The sequence below is a fragment of the Phyllostomus hastatus genome, unplaced genomic scaffold (genome assembly GCF_019186645.2).
Source record: "Phyllostomus hastatus isolate PE091 unplaced genomic scaffold, TTU_PhHast_1.1 phas_scaffold_177, whole genome shotgun sequence".
Lineage (NCBI taxonomy): Eukaryota > Metazoa > Chordata > Mammalia > Chiroptera > Phyllostomidae > Phyllostomus > Phyllostomus hastatus.
Window position 1 is genome coordinate 1,237,625 of NW_025334012.1, and position 20,202 is coordinate 1,257,826.

At 49.1% G+C, this 20,202-nt stretch overlaps 1 protein-coding gene across 1 annotated transcript; it reads left to right on the top strand.

Moving 5' to 3' along the window:
* Positions 1 to 6,775: 6,775 nt before the first annotated feature.
* SERPING1 (serpin family G member 1) lies at positions 6,776 to 19,604 on the top strand. The gene is made up of 8 exons (XM_045858395.1): positions 6,776 to 6,872; positions 7,374 to 7,451; positions 9,530 to 10,139; positions 12,009 to 12,143; positions 13,547 to 13,747; positions 13,929 to 14,068; positions 17,731 to 17,950; positions 19,093 to 19,604. The coding sequence occupies exons 2-8, from the start codon at positions 7,398 to 7,400 to the stop codon at positions 19,344 to 19,346; spliced, it is 1,614 nt and encodes a 537-aa protein (XP_045714351.1). The 5' UTR covers positions 6,776 to 6,872; positions 7,374 to 7,397; the 3' UTR covers positions 19,347 to 19,604.
* Positions 19,605 to 20,202: the final 598 nt, after the last annotated feature.

Sequence of the window (20,202 nt, forward strand, 5' to 3'; positions counted from 1 at the left end):
CCCCAAAGAATTCTGAAACAAAAGAAAAGCCCAATTGAGCAACGGGCAAATATCAGCTATGATAGACTAATAGCTATAGCAGAGTCACCTACAACAGAAGTTGTGGAAACTTTTTGCTCAGGTAAAGTCCAAAACTGATGGTCTCCACCCGAGGAGGCTCTGCTCCACAAGGTCACTCAGGCACCCAGGCGTCAGACCCGTGGTGATCTCCAGTACGTGGCCCTCAAAGGCACCCTGGACATTAACATGCCAGCAAGCAGATGGAGGAGAAAAGAGAGTTTCATGGGTAGGAGGATTTTCAAGGTCAAGCCTTGAAATGGCACCTGTCACCCCCACCCCCATTCCATTAGCCAGATCTCAGCCATGGGCTCACAGAACTGCACAGGGAGACAGGAAATGTAGTCTAGCTGCGTGCCCAGGAGAAAAAGGAAACAACTTTGATGAACATGGCACATCAGCTTCTGCCACAAGATGGTTCAACAGAGAAAAATACAAATGGACAATAAGCATGAAAAAGTGCTCAATCTCACGAGTAATTCAAGGAAATAAAAATTAAGACCATCATGAGACATTAATAGACTGCCTAAATGCTTAGATTATGACAATACTAGGAGGTGGGAGAATCTGATGGGATAGTGGCTTTTTGTTGGAAACACCTCTGATCCCACTGGTGACGGAGGGACTCCTGCCCTGTCACTAGGGGGATGGCTGAACATAAGACACCTGACATTGGACAGACAACAGCTGGCTATTGGTCACATGTGCTTCCACCCTGAGGGAGGGGGACTTCAATGCCACACAGGGCCACACAGAGGGAGGCTGCACACAGGAAGACAGCCAGCAACCAGGGGCTACAGGAGTCAGGCTTTCTCGTACCCAGAGGGTGCAGTGCCCCCTGGCTCCCCGGGGAGGAGGTATGTGTTTGGCTCGCTTGAATAATTCTGCAGGCTGGCAGGGGCCCGACACCCATAGTCAGAGGTAAGCAGGAGCTCTGCCTGGCCCCCTTGATAAGGAAGGTTCCTTGGCTGCAGGACCTGATCTGAGGAAGCAGAGTGGGGAGGGGCCTTGAAGTCAGGCCGTGCACGTCTCTCCTGCTTTCACCAGCTGTCAAAACATCACACAGTATTGAGCCTTTAGTTTAGGATTATCCAGAAAAACAGAACCAACAGGGTGTGTGTGTGTGTGTGTATACATACATACATACATGTACGTCCATGAATCAGTGGGCACTGAATGAGACAGATTGCCCCATAATAATGTGGAAAGGCCTCACCCAATCTGTTGGAGGCCTTCCTAGAGCAAATGCCTTGTCTCTCTCTTTTCCTCTTTCTCTGTAGATGGATAGATACATAAACAGTAGATAGATGACAGACAGATACGTAGATACATAGCTACCTACAGATATATAGCTATCTCTCAACAGAGCAAAACAAGTTTCAAAACAGAAGTTACCATCCAAAGAGGACTACATTCACGGCTGAGTAAATAGTCCAGACCTCAGTTTTCTGTCCAAAGAGGTGACAACAGGGAGTTGGAGGCAAAGGTCAGAGTCGGAAACGTGGCAGAGAACCCAAGCATGCCGCTGAGTGAGAAGGCTAACCATGGGCACACACCAGGGAGCCTTTTGGAGCCAGCGTGCAGTTGGGGGGTTGGGGGGTCGACCCAAATGTCTCTCCGTGTGAGACCAAAGAAATAGTGTGGGAAACAACCATGCAGTGCAATGCTATGTGGCCGTCAGAGGGAATGAGAGGGAACGCGGCCCTGACCACTAAGGGGGAAAGGAATAACCACGTGTGTGGGAGAGGTGTATAAAATCACACAATTTTCTACATAAAGAGGAGGGTCTGGCAGAACACACTTGCAACTGTTATCAGCAGCTGTATCTGGAATGACTTCCCATTTTATAAATGTCTAGGTAGCCTAGAAATGTTTACAGAACATATATATGATATTGTAGTGGTAATTTTGACAGGATCATATAAAATTTCCTTAGAAAGAAAGAAATGAGACCATTTCAAACACCCATAAAGACTCATCACCTGTTTCTGGCTACCCAGGAAAGTTTTGTAACCCTTGGCCTTCCGGGGTCTCCAGATGCGGTGTGAGTGTGGGTTTCGGGTTGTTTGTGTCTGATTACTCGGATCTAATTCCTGTCTTTGTCTCTCCTTCCCACCCGTCTGCTGCCAGAAGACAGAGGGGAGATGAAAGAAGAGGGACTGTTTCACTTTACTTTGATGAGAACACACAACGTGAGAGTTGCCTTCTGAACAAATGTCACTGGTGCACTGCTGTGGACTCTGGGTACGAGGTTGTACCGCAGATCCCTAGAATTTGTTCACCTTGTTGAACTGGAACCGTATGCCTGTCAATTCATATGATGCCCCAGAAACGCCCTCCCCCGCACTCCCTGGTGACCCCCATGGCAATCTCTGATTTTATGCATTTGACTCTTAAGTTATCTCGTATAAGTGGAATCATGTAGTATGTGCCTTTCTGTGTCCAGCTTATTTCATTTAGCATAACATCCTCAAGGTCCAATAGGTTGTCTCATGCTGCAGAATTTCCTCGTTTTTGAAGGCTCCGTAGCACTCCTTTGCACGTACATGTCATGTTCTCTTTAGCCTTCCATCTGGTGATGGTCATCTAGGCTGTTTCCTCCTCGTAGCTACTGTGAACAGTGCGGCCACGGGCACGGGAGTGCTGATACCTGAGAGGAGGGTTGTCAGCAGGAAGGTCCTGTGAATGGAGACTCTCCATAGTGAGTGGGTTCCCAGGAAGGCTTGGTCCTTGGCAAGGTGAGCAGGAAGGAGCCCAGGAGAGGAAGAGGATGAATGAAGATGTCCAGGGAGCACGGGCAGCAGGAACCCCCACGGCCGGTTCACTCCTGGCCACCAAGCCTGTGCCTCCTCCCCCCAGAGAGGGCTCTGTTTGCAGGAAATGGAAGACAAGGTTCAGCCGGTCTTTTGAAATGTCCACAACCCCGCAAAAGGGAAAGCGAAAACACAGCTCTCACAATGGCAGAAACATTCTCGGACAAACACACGGTGAGAACTGGAGTGAGACAAACACCAGGCTGGCAAAGCTGATTCGGGGAATGATGCGAGAAACTCGTGTGTGTGTGCCCGTGTGCCCGGTGGGAAGGAGAATGGAGAATAACAGAGCTACACTAGCTACAAACTGGCTACTGCCCCGCAGGACTACAAGGCCATAGCCTTGGAGTTATCCTTATCGTCTCTTCCAAATGTTTCCATTTCACTCTCGTCTCTACCAGGCTGCCCCCACCCAAAAAAAAAATTTGCATCTTATCCATTGGGGCAGGTCTACATCTGATATGAAAGACTCTGGGCCCCGATCCATAATAAATAAGAAGTCAAAGAAAATTTTATTCCCCAAGAATGGCATTTCTCGGTCAGGGCTCTGAAAAGAGGATTGAGCCCTGAAGCCCAAGGCGATCTTTGTCACCAGTCGACACCTCTCTGCGTCTGGAGTGGCACTAGCTGAGTCCTGCCTGTGCCAGCACGGAGAACATCATCATCACTCGAATGATTCTCTGTGTTCCGAGAGTCAACTGACCTGGATTCTTCTGCGTGATTTCCAAGTTTTGTACAATTTTTCTTCAGAGGAGAAGAAAGCGCTCACCCCCAGCAACCTGAACCTTCAGTATCTGAGGACTGAAGTGGGAGAAAAACATGATAAAATGTTCTGAGTACAGAAAGAGCTTCAGTGAGAACTAGAACCTCATCCAGCACCAGAGGGGAGAAGCCATGCACACACAAAACACAGGAGAGGCATCCCTGGGGGCTCCCTGCTCCTCATCCATCAGACGGGAGGTTCTCATGCCAGAGAAACCCAAGACCTGGGAAGGACTGAAGGCACAGCCCTAAGCCGACTATCTGAACACCCATACTAGGGAGGAATTCTCCTAACACCTCAGTTAAGTCAGCCTCCAGCCATTCTGCTGGGGAAAAGCGCCAGTGGCTTAGTCAGAGAGAACTCCAGCTCCAGCTCCAGCTTTTTCAGGCTGGAGAGTCCCCACACAGCAGACACACCCTCTGAATGTCCAGAGTGCAGGCATGGCTTCGGCCACAGAGCTGCGACGGCTGCTGGAGGTAGACCCACAGGCGGGGAAACCTCTCCACCAGGCCTAGTCTGTCCTGAGACTTGGGTCCACAGAGCCTCAGACTCCTGCAGCTGGGCACAGGAGGCTGAGTGTGCTGCCTGCTTCGGGCTAGCTCCGGTGTATGCCAGTGATTTATAGGGGTTAATGTAACCGAATGCAGGTCCGGCTGCCTGCCGCTCGGAAAGCCAATACTCAAGAGGCAGGTGCTGATGTAAAGGAAAGTGGTTTATTTTCAGATGCCAGCCATCTGGAAGATGAGGGACTCAAGTGTCAAAGCCCATCTCCACATCATCTCAGTGGAGGCAGGGGTTTTTACAAGGAGGGAGAGGGGGAGAGAACGAAGAGATCGAGGGAGGGGTTTGCAAAGCCCCCCGGGTGCAGAGGAGCATGGTCCATTCCAATAAGGCCAGTGACAGTTCGGCATGCGTCATCCTGGTTTAGTCATCCTGAGTGCACGTCAGCCTGCTCCACAGATGAAGGTCAGCACATCTCCCGGAGCTGGGGTGCCTGAAGGTCAGGGTCTGTGTCTTTTGAAGTTAGTTCCTAGGATTCTTACACACACATGCTGGTCATCTACAAGCTACATATTAGTTAGAGTCAGCACTTAGAGAAACAAGGTCAAAGGAAGGGTGGGACAGGTTACAATTCCCCACTGTTACAGTTAACACAGGGTCAAACAGACGTGGTCCATGTTTTCACTCTGTCACTTACTAGCTGTGTTGAATGAGTCAGGGAACTTCTGTGAGTTGAGTCTCTCCTTTTTTTTTTTTTTTTTTTTCATTTAAGGTGGGAGTAATATTAGCACCCACTTCCTAGGTGTCAGGAGAATTAAGGAGAGGTTGAGTGAGGTTGTTTTCCACCAACTTCTTTTTGTTTGGCAGGCCTGTTTCTCAGAACCCACAAGCTCAATGTGCCTTCGAGGCCCTCGGTTAGGCCGTGGGATGGAGAAGTAATATGTGTGCCGCTGCCCCAACCATGTGTGACATGAACTCAATAATGACCTGGAGGCTTTGGCTAGGAATAAATAATAAAGATTTACTCAAGGGTCTTCAAGTTTGCATACCAGCAACACAGGCAGGCAAAAACCCTGAAGTGTTCTAAAAAAAAAGAAAGAAAAGTTCAATGTTCTTATAGTAAAAAGAACATCCTTGGAAATAATCAGTCCTGCACTCTTAGCTCCAGGACTGGTCCAGGATGGTTATCAGTCAGATGTCGGGCAGTCTGGTTGATGGATGTCAGCTGGATGTCAGCTGGTCTGGATACCTGAGTCCTTCGGCGGGGAGGTAATCAGAGGCTATCTGGATGTTTGATGTAAACCAGGCAAGGACACAGGATGGGCAAATTCAAAAGTGTAAGTCCCCAGGCTACTTAAAACAAGAACAGAATCGTTTCCTCATGCTTCAGCCTTCTTGATTTTCGTGATTCAGCAGCTTGACTAGAGTGACTCCATTTTATTTCTGGCACTGACACGAAGGAACTTCCCCAGGTGTAGGAGGTTCCCAAGGGGCCACAGGAACGGAAACTCCAGCCAAGCAGGTGCAGTGTTTATGGGTCTTTTCCAAGGACCTGCAAGGAGACAGTCAAATAAATACTCTCCCTCATTTCTGTCCCAGGTCAGTCCCTTTGCGTAGCACTTCTGGTGCTAGCAGCCAACTTTCTGGAATGTGCCAAACTGGACAGGCCCAGCAGTGAGACAATCATTGCTGCGTACAACACTGGAGCTGCATCAGGCCACCAGAGACTGCCTTGTTTTTCAAATGGGGTGGGGTTGCCAGATGTAGCCAATAAGATACAGAATGCCCAGTCAAATTTGAATCTCAGGTGAATGACAAAAAGAAACTTAGTACGATTACGTCCCAATATGGTGTGGTCCGTCGTTCAAGAAAATTTTTTGTTTGTGTATCTGAAATTCAAATTTAACTGGGCTTCCTGTATTTTGTTTGGCAACCCGCAGAGGGGAGGGGCTGAGAGGGAAGCCAGGTCTCCCGGCCGGGTCTGCTGGTTCCCAGGCCACTGCAAACGTCCCCTGTCCCCAACATACACCCAGCTTTCCGTTTTTTACCGAAGGCTGGCTGGGCCGGGTGCCCGCATCGCTGGACTGGGTCACAAGAGAAGGGTCACTGATCCCAGGTCTCAGAGCACAGAAGGAGCACACTCGCCCAGCACAGAGGAGCAGGGACCAGGTTAGGACTTCCGGAGATGGAGGCCCAGCGGTCCAGGCTTATCTCCGAGTGAGGGTGCCCCTGGGCCAGACACTGAGTGCCCTGAGGTTCAGTTTCTGAACTATCAAGTGGGCACAGAGGGGTCTACTTTGAAAGGGCTACTTTGAAGATCAGCTCAGATGAGCAATTTCTGAAACTCTGGTTGCCGGTAAATTGTGGAGCAGCTTCTGCCTGTGCTGCCTTTAACATGAACCATGTACATGGAGGGCCGTCAGCTTTCTTGCTACGAAAAGCTGAGAGCTTCCCCACTCCTACCTCCCCAGGAACTTTGGGCTAAATCCCCCGTCCCTGGCCCCCAAAGCCCACCAAGGGGTCCCTCCCTTCGGATTTACAGGAACTCACACCAGCGATCAATCATCCTTAATTTGTAACTGGGCAGTGTCCTAGGCCAGCCAATAGCGGAGACCAACCCCCCCCAACACACACACACACACACACACACACACACACACACCCCACCCTCCCTGATCCCGTGGGACTATCCACTCAGTCTGCACTGAAGCAGCCCAGTGATCAGGAGTTGGAAGCAGGTTTGGTTCTTTCTAGGGCAAATGGGGAGGGGGTCTGGGGGTCTCCCTATTTCCCTCCTCCATTTTCCCGCCCCCCCCCCCTTTTATCTCTGCAGTCTCTACAGACTTGCTTCCGCTAGAGACTTCTGCCTCCTCCACCCACTCCCCTGCCCCTCCTGGGTTGTGGTGCCCAGCCCCCTCTGGACCTCCCCTCCTCCCCCTGCTTCTGGCCTCATTGTTTGGCTAAAGCACGACCCCCAGGATGGAACAGATGGACTGAGACCCGGGCCTGGGGGGGAGTGGGGGGGGCGGGGAGGCAGAGCCAGCCAGTGCCGGGAAAGGGGAGCAGTTTTGGGAAAACAAAACGGAGGGAGGAGCCTGGGAGAAAGTGGCCGGGAGAGGGCGGTTGAGGGCATTGCTGAGAGGGGCTAGGGCCGGAATGGAATGGGGCGGGCCCCGGGGTGGGCCTCGGGGATGGGCCCCGGTCCTCAAAGCTGTCTCTAAAGCTGGCTGGCTGCGCAGGTCCGGGTTGACGTCGCCTCCCAGATGGCCTCCAGGCTGACCCCGCTGACCCTCCTGCTGCTGTTGCTGCTGGCTGGGGTGAGTGGCCCCTTCAAAGGTTGGGGGTAGGGGTGTGTGTTTAGGATTAACCCTTCAGGCCCTGGAGAATGAGGAGAGGTCCTCTTGGGATCAGCCAGTGTGGTCGTTGCAGCCCCATTCGTAGACAGCCTGAGAAGAGCTGGGGACTCAGACGACAGCAGGTTCGGGTCCGACCTGCCCGGCACCAGCCTTGGTGGCCTTCAGCAGGTCAGTTCTCCGAGCCTAACTGTCCTGATTCATCACGTGGAAAGTAGAAAGACCACATAGGGCAAGGACATGGACAGCATTTTGCGATATAAAAGCGAGGGTTGTTGTGGACACTGAGCTGTGGGGTGGGAGCTGGCAGCTGAGACACAGGTTCTCCTCTGTGGGAACCGAGCAGTGGTTGCAGACACACCTGGGGCTGAGCGGGCGTCAGTCACGGTGAGAGGTCCCAGTGGTCTGGGAGGTCAGGGGTAAGGGCTGCACCCAGGAGCGAGGTGGATGGCTACCCTGGCCTGTGTGTTCATGTGTGGGAAGGTGGCTCGAGCAGTGCCCTTGGAGATTCGACCGGTGATGCCATGATGAGCAGGGACCTGGCATCAGACGGAGGTTTCGCTCCTAGTCTTCCTCCAGCTTCTGCGAGACCTTGGGCCAGTTTCTTAGTATGACTCAGCATCAGTTTCTTTTATCAGTGAAATGGAGATAGTACTTGGTTTCTCAACCCAGAACACTCAGCATTTGGGGCTGGATAATTCCTCTGTGAGTGGCTGTCCTGTGTGTTACAGGATGTTTTGCTGTATCCCTGGCCTCCACCCACTAGAGTCCAGTAGCATCTCCCCCCCATCCTTCTGTCCCTTATGACAACCAAACATGCCTCCAGACATGGCCACACATCCTCTGGGGTCAAAACCGCCTGCGATTGAGTGCCACTAGTCTATACTATTTCTTCCTTCGCCCTTTCCTTCCTTCCTTCTTTGCCTCCTCTCCTCCCTCCCTCCCTTCCCTTCATCCTTCCTTTTTTCCTTGCTTGTGGAATGCCAGTTGTTTTCAACACCCACTAATGGGTTGCAACCCACAATATGAAAATCCACTTGTTCTAAAGCAAAGGCCACAAGCTCAAATGTCTCTGCTGGGCAGGCAGGTGAGCCTGGGCGGGCAGGTATTTTCTTTTTTAAAGACTGACTTCCTAGCCCTGGTTGGCGTAGCTCAGTGGATTGAGTGTGGGCTGTGAACCAAAGTGTTGCAGATTCGATTCCCAGTCAGGGGACATACCTGGGTTGCAGGCCATGACCCCCAGCAACCGCACATTGATGTTTCTCTCTCTTTCTTCCTCCCTTCCCTCTCTGAAAATAAATAAATAAAATCTTAAAAAAAAAAAAAAAGACTGACTTCCTTCCTTCCTTCCTTTCTTTCCTTCTTTTCTTTTTTCTTCCTTTCTTCCTTTCCTTTCCGTTCCTTTCCTTCCTTCCTTTTCCTTCTTTTCTTTCTTTCTTTCTTTCTTTCTTCCTTCCTTCCTTCCTTCCTTCCTTCCTTCCTTCCTTCCTTCCCTTTCTTTCAGGGAAGGAGGGAGGGAGGAAGAAGGAGGAAGAGGAACATTGATGTGAGAGAGAAACATCGATAGATTGCCTCTCCTGTGCATCCTGACTGGGAATTGAACCTGGGAGTGAAACCGCAACCTGGGCAGGAGCCCTGACTAGGAATCAAACGGGAGACCTTTCACTCTGCAGGACGCCACCTAACCAACTGAGCCACACTGGTCAGGGTCAGATATTTTCTTTTCTTTTTCAAATTGCAAGAACACAGATAAGTGGCTGTTAACACTCAGCTCCCAAGTTTGGGAAACAACTAGCAGTGAGTGGTCAGCAGAGCCCTTGCCTCCTACTCCTCATCTTCTGCAGAGGCTGTCCCAGCCCCCACCCCCACCCGTCCTGCCTTGACCCCTATTCTGAAGGACTCTGTGGCCATGACTCCAGAGCAGGCCCCTCACCCACCAGGCCTTCTTGGAAATTATCTTGGGTACAGGACGTTGTCCACATCCCCACCTTCTCTTCCTGTTTTGAGTGTTGAAAAATGAAACACAGTTTCTTAAACTACAGGGTAGAGCCTCCTCAGATCTGAAGGATACTGACCATGGCCCTGCAGATCCAGAGAGCCTGCCAGAGGAAGGCGAAAGAAACACCTTAAAGAAAGGAATCCCGGAGAATCAACCCATTTCACCCACCGGGGTCAAAGAAATCTTAAAGGAAGAGGTTCCTGAGAATCAACCCACGGGGGGCGAAGAAATCTTAGAGGAAGAGGTTCCCGAGAATCAACCTATTCAACCCACCGAGGCCGAAGAAATCTTAGAGGAAGAGGTTCCTGAGAATCAACCCATTCAACCCACCATGGGCTCTTCTCCCGCGCCAACAACCAACGCAGCCATCCCAGTAGCCAACAGCACTTTGCAAAGCACCTCTCAGCCCAGCATCGAGTCAACCACTGAACCTACCCTCCCAACTACCCTGCCCACTACTGGGCCCCTCTGCCCGGAGCCTGACACTTACTGTCCTGACTTGGAGAACCCTTCCTCGAGGATCCTGTTGCAGGAGGCTTTGGTAGATTTCTCCCTGAAGCTCTACCACGCCTTCTCATCCGTGAAGAAGCCTGAGACCAACATGGTCTTCTCACCTTTCAGCATCGCCAGCCTGCTCACACAGGTCCTGCTTGGTAAGACCCTGACTGAGCTCTGTCCAGGTTGTATGCCAGACCCTCCCATGAGGATCCCCCACCCAAACACCCACAAAGCTGTGCCTCAGTGAGGAAGCTATACCAATGGGCTACATTCGAGGGGAGGGGAGAAGTAATCTTTTTGTTCTTGAACTTTCATGTATTCCTTCCTGTAACAATGATTTAACAAGCACTCTCGCTTATAAAACCGTATGTACTATACAAGAACATACAAGCCCTGGCTGGCGTAGCTCAGTGGATTGAGCGCGGGCTGCGAACCAAAGTGTCGCAGGTTCGATTCCCAGTCAGGGTACATGCCTGGGTTGCAGGCCATGACCCCCAGCAACCACACATTGACATTTCTCTCTCTCTCTCTATCTCCCTCCCTTCCCGCTCTAGAAAGTAAATAAATAAAATCTTAAAAAAAAAAAAAGAACATGTGAAACAGAGCCCCACCCACCAACCATGGCTCGAGTTCAGAGGATAAGGGAGATGAACTGAAAGAGGCAGAAGTCGAATAAGTAGAATAGTATCGTGATGCTGCTGCTTTTGAGCTGTGTAACCTTGGGCGGATCACTTAACGTCTCTGAGCCCGAGTCCTCCTGTAGAAAGTGGAGGTGGTTTTATTTACCTCAGAAAATGAAGCAGGATAGTCCAGTGCCTGGCTTGATGGGAGGTCAAAAAATGTTAATCCCTCTTCGTTCCTGAGGGATCACCCTCAAGCACCACCCATGGGTTAATTGCCCTAGGAATGACACAAACAAGTTGCTACATGTAACGGAAACAGAGCAATCGCTCCAAGGGAAATTCCAGGAAGGCTACTGGAGACAACAGAGTGAGCCTGTGCGAGAGCCGCTCCTCTGGAGTCCCAGAATCAGCTCTACCCGCTGGGTGCCGGTAGCATCCCCTCAGTTATGACTACCTAAGTATCTTCAGATAGTGCCAATTCAGTTCATTGGTTTCGGTTAACTTCTTTATTGCCCAAAAGATACGGCTTGAATCCTTGTCTCCATCCTCTACTTAGGAACTCTGTGATTTTTTTTTTTTTAAGATTTTCTTTTATTTGTTTTGAGAGAGAGGGGAAGGGAAGGAGAAAGAGACAGAGAGAAACATCCATGTGGTTGCCTTTCAGGCACCCCCCTACTAGGGACCTGGCCCACAATCCAGACATATGCTCTGATGGGGAATTGAACCAGCAATGCCTTGGTTCACAGGCCCATGCTCAATCCACTGAGCCACGCCAGCCAGGCCTGAACTCTGTGATCTTAAATTAAGTAGATCACTTAACCTTTTAAACCTCAGTTTCCTCATCTGCACCCTAAGGATAATGATTGTCCTTATGTAAAAAGGGTTATTATGATTCACTGAGATAATGTGGGAAAAGCACTTACAGTGTCTGCAGTCAAGTAAGTGTTACTGCGTAGAAAATGTGTGTGATAAATATTTAATCATGAATAATTGACAGGGTGTTGAACATCCCTTCTCTTCTATGATTCTGTGATGTCTCCTCTTAATAGGGATCTAGTGGCCCTGCCTATCGGGTGAACCTTGGTAAACCCACACTAACTAAATAATAGTTCCTGTGCAACAGGCAGTGGTTGGACCAGGCTTTGACTGATGAGTGGAATGGATATTAGGTAGAAAACTAGGGAAGGGCAGTATCTGAAGGCCTGAAAAGGTCTCCCTGTGATATTCATAATCCCCCCACCCCTCTCTTTCTGGTGTATGTACTGTCTCCCGGAACTACGCCTCTGGCCCTGGTGTTATGTGATTCCCCACCCCATTCCAGCCCGGTCCCTCAAAAGTGGTCCCGACGGTGGGTCCCCCACGTCTCCTGCAGTTGGCCCTCATCTGTCCCCTTTGTTGTAGGGGCTGGGGGCAACACCAAGAAAAACCTGGAGACCGTCCTCTCCTACAATGAGGACTTTCCCTGTGTCCACCAGGCCCTGAAGGCCTATGTGTCCAAAGGCTTCACTTCAGCCTCTCAGATCTTCCACAGCCCAGGTGAGTGCTGGGATGGGGAACAGGGAGGCAGCTGCTGAGTAGGGTCCTGTCCTGAGGGAGTTCTGAGGGCGACCCAGCCCTGGGGGGCGGCGGCGGGTGGGAAGGGACAGAGGGAATGTCAGAGCTCGAACACCCAGGATGGACTGCAGAGCAGCAGGGGGGCCTCAGCAGACACATGGGGACTCCAGAGAACCCATGAGATTTTGGGCAAGTTCTTTGTATTCATCAACTCTGTCTAGAATAAGAGTTCATGAATAGTTCATGAATAAGAGCCAGAGACGTAAAATAGGCAAAAAAAAAAAAAAAGTCTGCTCATCTGGGTCAGGAGTATCTTGGGCCTCCTTAGTCTTTGTACTTTTTTTTTGTATTATATGCTTTGTTGTCATTTACATGGGTTAGATTGGTAAGTAGGTAATAAGGGCAATCAGCTTCCAAAATGATGGAATGCAGTTTTCTTCAAGGTCTGGTACACAGAGCCCTAGGTTTCTGCAGAGCTGCTTCGGAAGTCATGGTGGGCGTGGGCGTCAGGGAGGCAGAGTGGGGAGGGGGTGCCCGTCCTGTGAGAGGGAGGTGGAGCCAGTTGGGCTCTGAGCTGCCACCCAGGCTCCACCACAGGTCTTTTATACTGTGGGCTTCAGACATGACTAGGTTTGAAAACACAGTTCTCTGCTGTTTGAAAAGATTTGAAAACTACAGATCTAGTCTGGCCCTCTCTTTAAATAAAGGGGAAAAATGTGTTCTTGTCTTTTTTCAACTGATGAAGGCAATACGTGTTCATTGTAGAACCTGAGAAAATAGCAAAACACAAAGTGGAGGAAAAACCCTCTTTTTAGAGATGGGAAAACGTGGCTGCTCAGAGGTGTTTGCATGGAATCACATTTACTTATTTGCTAGGAATCCACCTCATCCTCTGCCTTGCTGGGTTGGTGGAAAATACAGCTGCATTCAATATCAGTTATTTAATCCAGGAAACATTTCTCTTTCAAACGCCGTTTTCTTTAGTGGACCTGGGCTTTGGAGAGCAGAAGCTGGGAAGTCTTCTTATAAACTTACTCGGAGGCCAGCAAGCAGACTCTGTTGCCTCTTGAATTAAGAAAGGAAAGCGGGGAGAATACAGGCCAATGGACGTTTGGAGTTTTCTTCCTGAGCCGTGCTCACACAGCAAGCAGAGGCTGGTGGAGCCCAGGATGAGTTCTGCTCCACGTTTAGGGTTTGGCTTCTCGGGCCTCATTGCCACGTCCATTAGAGGAGCGGCCCGGACGCCTGCTCCAGCGCGCTGTGTTCACTGAAGTGCGAACAAAGAGTGACGGGAAACACCCCCTCTCAAAGCCTGCTCTTGGAAGGGTAGGGGGTTGTTCAGGGGACTCATGCCTACTTCTCTTGATCTGCTCCCCCTGCCACAGACCTGGCCATAAGGGATGCCTTTGTGAATGCCTCTGAGAATGTGTATGGCAGCCCCAGACTCCTGGGAAATGACAGTGATGCCAACTTGGACCTCATCAACTCCTGGGCGGCGGAGAAGACCAATCACAAGATCAAGCAGCTGCTAGACAGCCTGCCCTCCGACACCCGCCTGATCCTCCTCAATGCTATCTACCTAAATGGTAAGGGGGCCCTGGACCAGGTCCTTCCTCCCCTCCTGGCTTCAAAGCCCACTCGGCCCCAGATTTCATGACTGCATCCCATTGTACAATACCTGTCCCACCCCTTGCTCACAGGGACTTTAGCTCTACGTCCTTTCCCCACCTGCAGTAGAGTAACCCTCCCCCTCTGTCTTTCCTCTAGCCAAGTGGAAGGTACCATTTGAACATGGAAAAACCAAGAAGGAGCCCTTTCACTTAAAATCCTCTGTGATAAAAGTGCCTATGATGATCAGCAAGAAGTACCCGGTGACCCATTTCACTGACCCGACACTGAAGGCCAAGGTCAGTTCTTGGCTCTTCTCACTCCTGTTTCTTTGCCTCTTCTTGTGTGTCCTGATTTCTTTTCTGCCATGGCCCCATTGGTTTGGGGTGTACCTTTACTCATTTCTACTCTTTCCCTCTGTATTTCCACACTGTTCTTTTCTCTTTCTCTCTTCTCCAGCCTTGGCCGAGGCACGCATTATATATTTTAGGCTGGAAAGCAGGATTTTAAAGTTTCTGCATTCATCTCTACTCCATCAAATGGCAAGAAGTGAGTCGTGTTTCCATTCTCTTCATCTGATATAGGCATGCATGTAGAGCATGCATGTATGTATACACATATATAGGTATATCTTATGTGTGCATGCATGTGGTGCACGCACACACATGTGTGGTGCACATGTATTTAATGGCTCAAGTTCCTTAGCAGAAATTGAACAGTATTATTTCAGTGAATTGGGAAGGAGGGAAGACAATGTGGAAGCCGGAAGATTCTAGTTAGTAAGGTGTCTCACGCCCAGTGATCAGATAGTTCTGCCTTTTAGCAGGGCAAGAGCCAGACCTATGAGACAGAAAACAGTGGGAGGCAGCCAGCGACCTAGTTCCAGACTGAGAAGCCAAGGATGTGTCGTGGGGCACACTGGGCTTGTATCCACCTTGGGAGCCATCCTTAGCTTTCCCGCTGCCTACACCCTTCTTCACTGAGATGTTCACACACCTCGTTCCTTCTGCTCACCCAGGTGTCAGCTCAAAGATGGCCTTGGTGGAGGGGCCCTCCCCTTCCTTGAAGTGGTCCCCTCCTCACCCCGCAACATGGCTGTTTTGTTATATTCATAGTATTTACCACTATCTGAAATTACGTTATTTGCTTATTTGATTCCAGTATTGTCTGTCTCTCTCCTGGGGAACAGAGGCCATACCTGTCTTGTTTCCTAGAGTGTCCCCAGTGCCTAGAACACTGCCACATATAATAAGTGCTCATGGCATGTTTGCTGAATGAATGAATGAATGAATGAATTCAGTAGAGGGTACTAGTATGTGTGTCTGGGAAAACTACATGGAGGAGGTTACTTTTGACTTTTCCACACGTTTATCCCCATTCAGTGAATTTGACCATTAATAACTACTTCACAAAACCAGAACAGCATGTCTAAGGCAGAGAAGAGTGAATACGTATGGCATGTTCAGGCCTTCACTCTAACTCAGAGTGTATGTATGGTAGGGACGTATCAACGTGAGGTCTTTTTTGTTTTTTAAAGATTGATTTTTTTTTAATTTTAGAGAAAGAGGGGAGACACACAGACAGACAGACAGACATTGATTTGTTGTTATACTTATGCACTGGTTGCTTCTTGTATGTTCCCTGACTGGGGATCGAACCTGCAACCTTGGTATATCCAGGCAACACTCCAACCAACTGAGCCACACTGGTCAGAATAACGTAAGGTCTTTTTTTTTAATAAAGATTTTATTTGTTTATTTTTAGAGAAAAAGGAAGAGAGGGAGAAAGTAAGGGAGAGAAACATCGATGTGTGGTTGCCTCTCACATGCCCACAACTGAGGACCTGGCCCACAACCCAAGCATATGCCCCAACCGGGAATCAAACCAGTGACCTTTTGCTTTGTGGGATGACTCCCAACCAACTGAGCCACACTGGTCAGGGCTTATTTAATGTATTAATGTTATAAATTCAAAATCTTAAGCCTTTTACCTTAAAGCTAATTTACTTGTAATTATCTATAATAATTCTTATATAAAAACACTTTAATTTATTCTTTAAGCAACTTCAAACAGATTAAACTTCTTTAAATGATTTGTTCCATTTACAAATATAGTTAACTAATATTCCCATGAGCATTTCAAGATTATGGGTTTACTTTATAAATATGCCTTTTTTTGTTTGTTTGTTTGTTTGCCATGCTGGTGTGGCTTAGTGGATTGAGCTCCAGCCTGTGAACCACGAGGTTGCCAGTTCGATTCCCAGTCAGGACACATGCATGGGTTGCCAGCTGGGTCCTCATTTGGGGGCATATGAGAGGCAACTGATCCATGTTTCCATCCCTCTGTTTCTCCCATCCTTCCTCTCTCTCTAAATAAACAAAATATTTAAAAAATAAATATATAAATAAATAAAGGTTAAATCAACTTTAACCCAACATCTTGACATCATTCTCAAACTTAATAAATAAAATCATCCTATACCTTTTCGCTTAAAAGCATAAAACTAGCATGTATGATTCTCTTAAGATTTTCCAAACTTGCCCTGGCTGGTATGGCTCAGTGGATTGAGTGCCAGCCTGTGAACCAAAAGGTTCGATTCCCAGTCTAGGTCCCATGCCTGGGTTGCAGCCCAGGTCTCGGGATGGAGGCACTCAAGAAGCAACCACACATTGATGTTTCTCTCCCTCTCTGTCTCCCTCCCTTTTCCTCTCTCTAAAAATAAGTAAATAAATTTTTTTTTAAATATTATCCAAACTTATCACCTCGTGTTAGTACTATGAGGTTGGCTTGTTTTGTCATTCCCATATTTACTTCCAAATCTTCCTGACACTCAGAGAGTATTCACCCAACCAAGGGGGTTAGATTTACCAGTTCAGTTCTGCCCAGGCTACTGGCTTGGCAATTCAAGACTATAACATGGTACTTTTTGGTCAGAGATTCAAGGTCCATATGCAGGACTTGAAGGGTACATACTGCGCAAATGATCAACTAGGTTTCCTAGTTGGAACCTCCACTAAGGAACCCCATATCCATGCTCCTCATCAGTTGGTAGCAATTACATCCTGCTCCTTCTGAGCTACTTTGTCAAATTCCAAATAGTGATAGGTTTCAGTTCCTTTCTTATTGCCCAATTGAATTCTGCAATCTAGATTCTTCGTGTCCATCTTTCCACCCCAAGCGTAATGCCCTTTTAATAATTGTCTCTTACATCCTACTAGTCTAAGGAATCTCAGCCTAGGCACTATTGACATTTTGGATTGGGTAATTCTTTGTTATGAGGTGCTGGCCTGGGCATCATAGTCTTTAGCATCATCCCTGGCTTCTACCCACTAGATCCTGGTAATATTGTGAGTCGCCTCCTCCATCTGTGACAACCAGAATATCTGCAGACATTGCTGAGTGTCCACTGGGGGCAAATCCGCCCTGGGTGGAGAACCCCTGTATTAGACCCGTGGGTCTTGCACTTCTCTCATATTTTTGTCTGGCCGTCAGTGAAAGTCCTTCTAATAGCAAACTGGGAAGTAAGCTAGGATCAGCTGGTACAAAACGTTGAGTGTCACACTAAGAGACTTATACTTACTCTCATAGGTACCACAGAGCCATCAAAAGTCTCTAAAAGGACTGACCTCATAACTCTGGAGGTACCTTATGCACATTACATGCTTCATGCACAACACACTTGAGAGGAAGGGAACAGGGCTCAGAAAGATCAAATTCCTTGCCCGTGTTACATAGCTCACCACTGGTAGGGTCAGGGTGTCATCCTCCACCTGTGTGATCAGGAACTTGAGCTCATTCTTCTGCATCTCACCAGCTCTGTTCACCCAGATGGCATCCCCATTTCATGGCATAGCCTGGAAGCCTAGATCTGGCTGCTGCTTGCGGAAATGGTACAGATCGGAGCAGCGGACTAGCGATCAGCCTTGGGACCCAGTGATTAGATGCATCTCTTTTTCTCCAGGTGGGGCAACTGCAGCTGTCCAACAACCTGAGTATGGTGATCCTGATACCCCAGAACATGAAATACAGTCTCAAAGATGTGGAGAAGGCTCTCAGCCCCACTGTCTTCAAGGCCATCATGAATAAGCTGGAGATGACCAAGTCCCAGTCCACTTTTGTGACGATGCCCCGATTCAAACTCAAGAGCAACCAGGACATGATGACAATCATGGAGAACATGGGTGAGCCCTGGCAGCTCTGAGCTGTTCTCAGGCCATCAAAGGAAAAAAGGGTGTGGGGGCGATCCCTAAATTGTATTTAGTGCTCTCTAGAGTATTTTTTAAAAGATTGTATTTATTTATTTTTAGAGAGGGGAAGGAAGGGAGAAAGAGAGGGAGAGAAACATCAATGTGGAGTTGCCTCTCAAGTGTCCTCCCCCCACACTGGGGACCCAAGCAGCAACCCAGGCTTGTGCACTGATTGGGAATCAAACTGGTGACCCTCTGGTTCACAGTCCAGTGCTCAGTCCACTGAGCCACACCAGCCAGGGCTCTCTAGAGTATTTTTTACATCTATAATCTCAGGTTGTCCCTCAATCCTATGTTAGCAGGACAGGTGCTATTGTCTCATTACATCATTGAGGAATGACATCATTACATCAATGACCCAGAATGTTTACATGACTTAGCCAAGGTCCCTTGAGCCAGTTATGAGTGAATCAGAACACGAATCCAGGTCTTCAGCTCTCTCAACTATTTGCGTTGTGGTTCACTGTGACATTGGGACAGGTGACTAAGGTAGGTGACTAATGTCTCTGGATGCTCCTCCCCCAGAGACATTTCATAACACTCAGCCACTTATGGGTTATGCAGGAAGCACTCAGAATAAGAGAGTGACTGGAGGCTTCTGAGTTTAGGAGAGGGAACAGAGACTCCATTTCTTGACCTTTGACCTCGCAGATAGAGCACTTCATTTTCTGTTAAAGACCTTGACCTTCCCCATAGATAACCTTGTTTCCTAGTAGATGACATCACACCCTTGTATGTGACCTCATTTGATAACATATTACCTCTTTTTTATATAGTACCTCACTTCCAAAGTCCTTGTTGACAAGGAAGCAGGGACATCATTTTTCAGGATTTTTGGGGGGTGGGGGCAAGGCCTCTCACCACTTTCTCTCAAGTGGTGGTTGGAGTGAAGATGGGCCCGCTGGCAGAGGAGCCTGAAAACTGGACCAGAAGGTATGATACTCATTTTGATAAGCAAGAAGGAGGAAGAGAGTACCGGGACTTGGGACCAACCCAGAAAATTCAGGACAGATGTTTCCAACAGCTGAGGGTTTCGTGCTGGCCTTTAACTGTGTTTTTCTCTGGTTATACCCTAGAATTCTATGACTTTTCCTACGACCTCAACCTGTGTGGGCTGACGGAGGATCCAGACCTTCAGGTTTCTGCAGTGCAGCACCACGCCGTGTTGGAGCTGACGGAGACCGGGGTAGAGGCGGCCGCAGCCTCGGCTGCCTCGGTCGCCCGCTCTTTGATGGTCTTTGAAGTGCAGCAGCCCTTCCTCTTCGTGCTCTGGGACCAGCAGCACAGGTTCCCCATCTTCATGGGGCGGGTGTACGACCCCAGCACCTGAGACCTGCAGGGGCCAGGCCGGGGCCAGCCCTACTCAGTTGCAGCCCCCACCCCCCCGCCCCCTGCTGCCTGCCTGGACGGGTCTCCAGCCACGTCCCACCTCTGGTGACCTCGGTCCTCCACCTGAAGGGCACCTTCAGAGTCTGGTAAAGGGACTGCCTTCTAGCATCCCTTCCCTGTGACTCTCCAAACAGCTTTTTGCAGCTTTCTCTGGTTCAAGTTCATTAGACTCTACAAAATAAAAATTGGCAAACCACGACTTCATTTGCCTTTCAGTTTTAAAGGCCAAGGGTCACCGTGCCCTTGTATCTGCTAGTTTTTGCCTTGTAACAAGTCACTCCAAACTAGTGGCTTAAAACAACATCCATTTATTATTTCACCTAAGCCTTGGAGTTGGCTGAGTGGTCTTGCTGATCTGGGCTGGACCCAGCTGATCTTCCCTGGGCTCAATTTTACGCCTGTAATAGTTGGCAGGTTGGATGACTCCAAGAAAGAAGTCAGAAACAAGCTTTTTTCACGGAAACTCTGCATCTCTATTGGCATCAAGTTTATCACTGTCCCATCCGCCAAAGCACGAGAGTCCCATGGCCAGACCTGGAGTCAGAGAGGACAGGCACTCGAGTTGCGGGACAGAGTCATTAACGGGAGGCTTTTCGTGCCGTCCCGCTGTGCCTGTCCCTGTCTCACGTATTTGTCTGTGACAGCAGTGATGTCAGTAACTGGACATTGTCCGGAGCTTACACAGGCAGTCCGCTGAGATCTGTGCAGACCTTCATCCTCCACAGCTGTATGTGCTAAACTCTCAACTCGAAGGGGCTAAATCTTGCTCCGAGGCATGCAGTTAGAAAAGGGCAGAC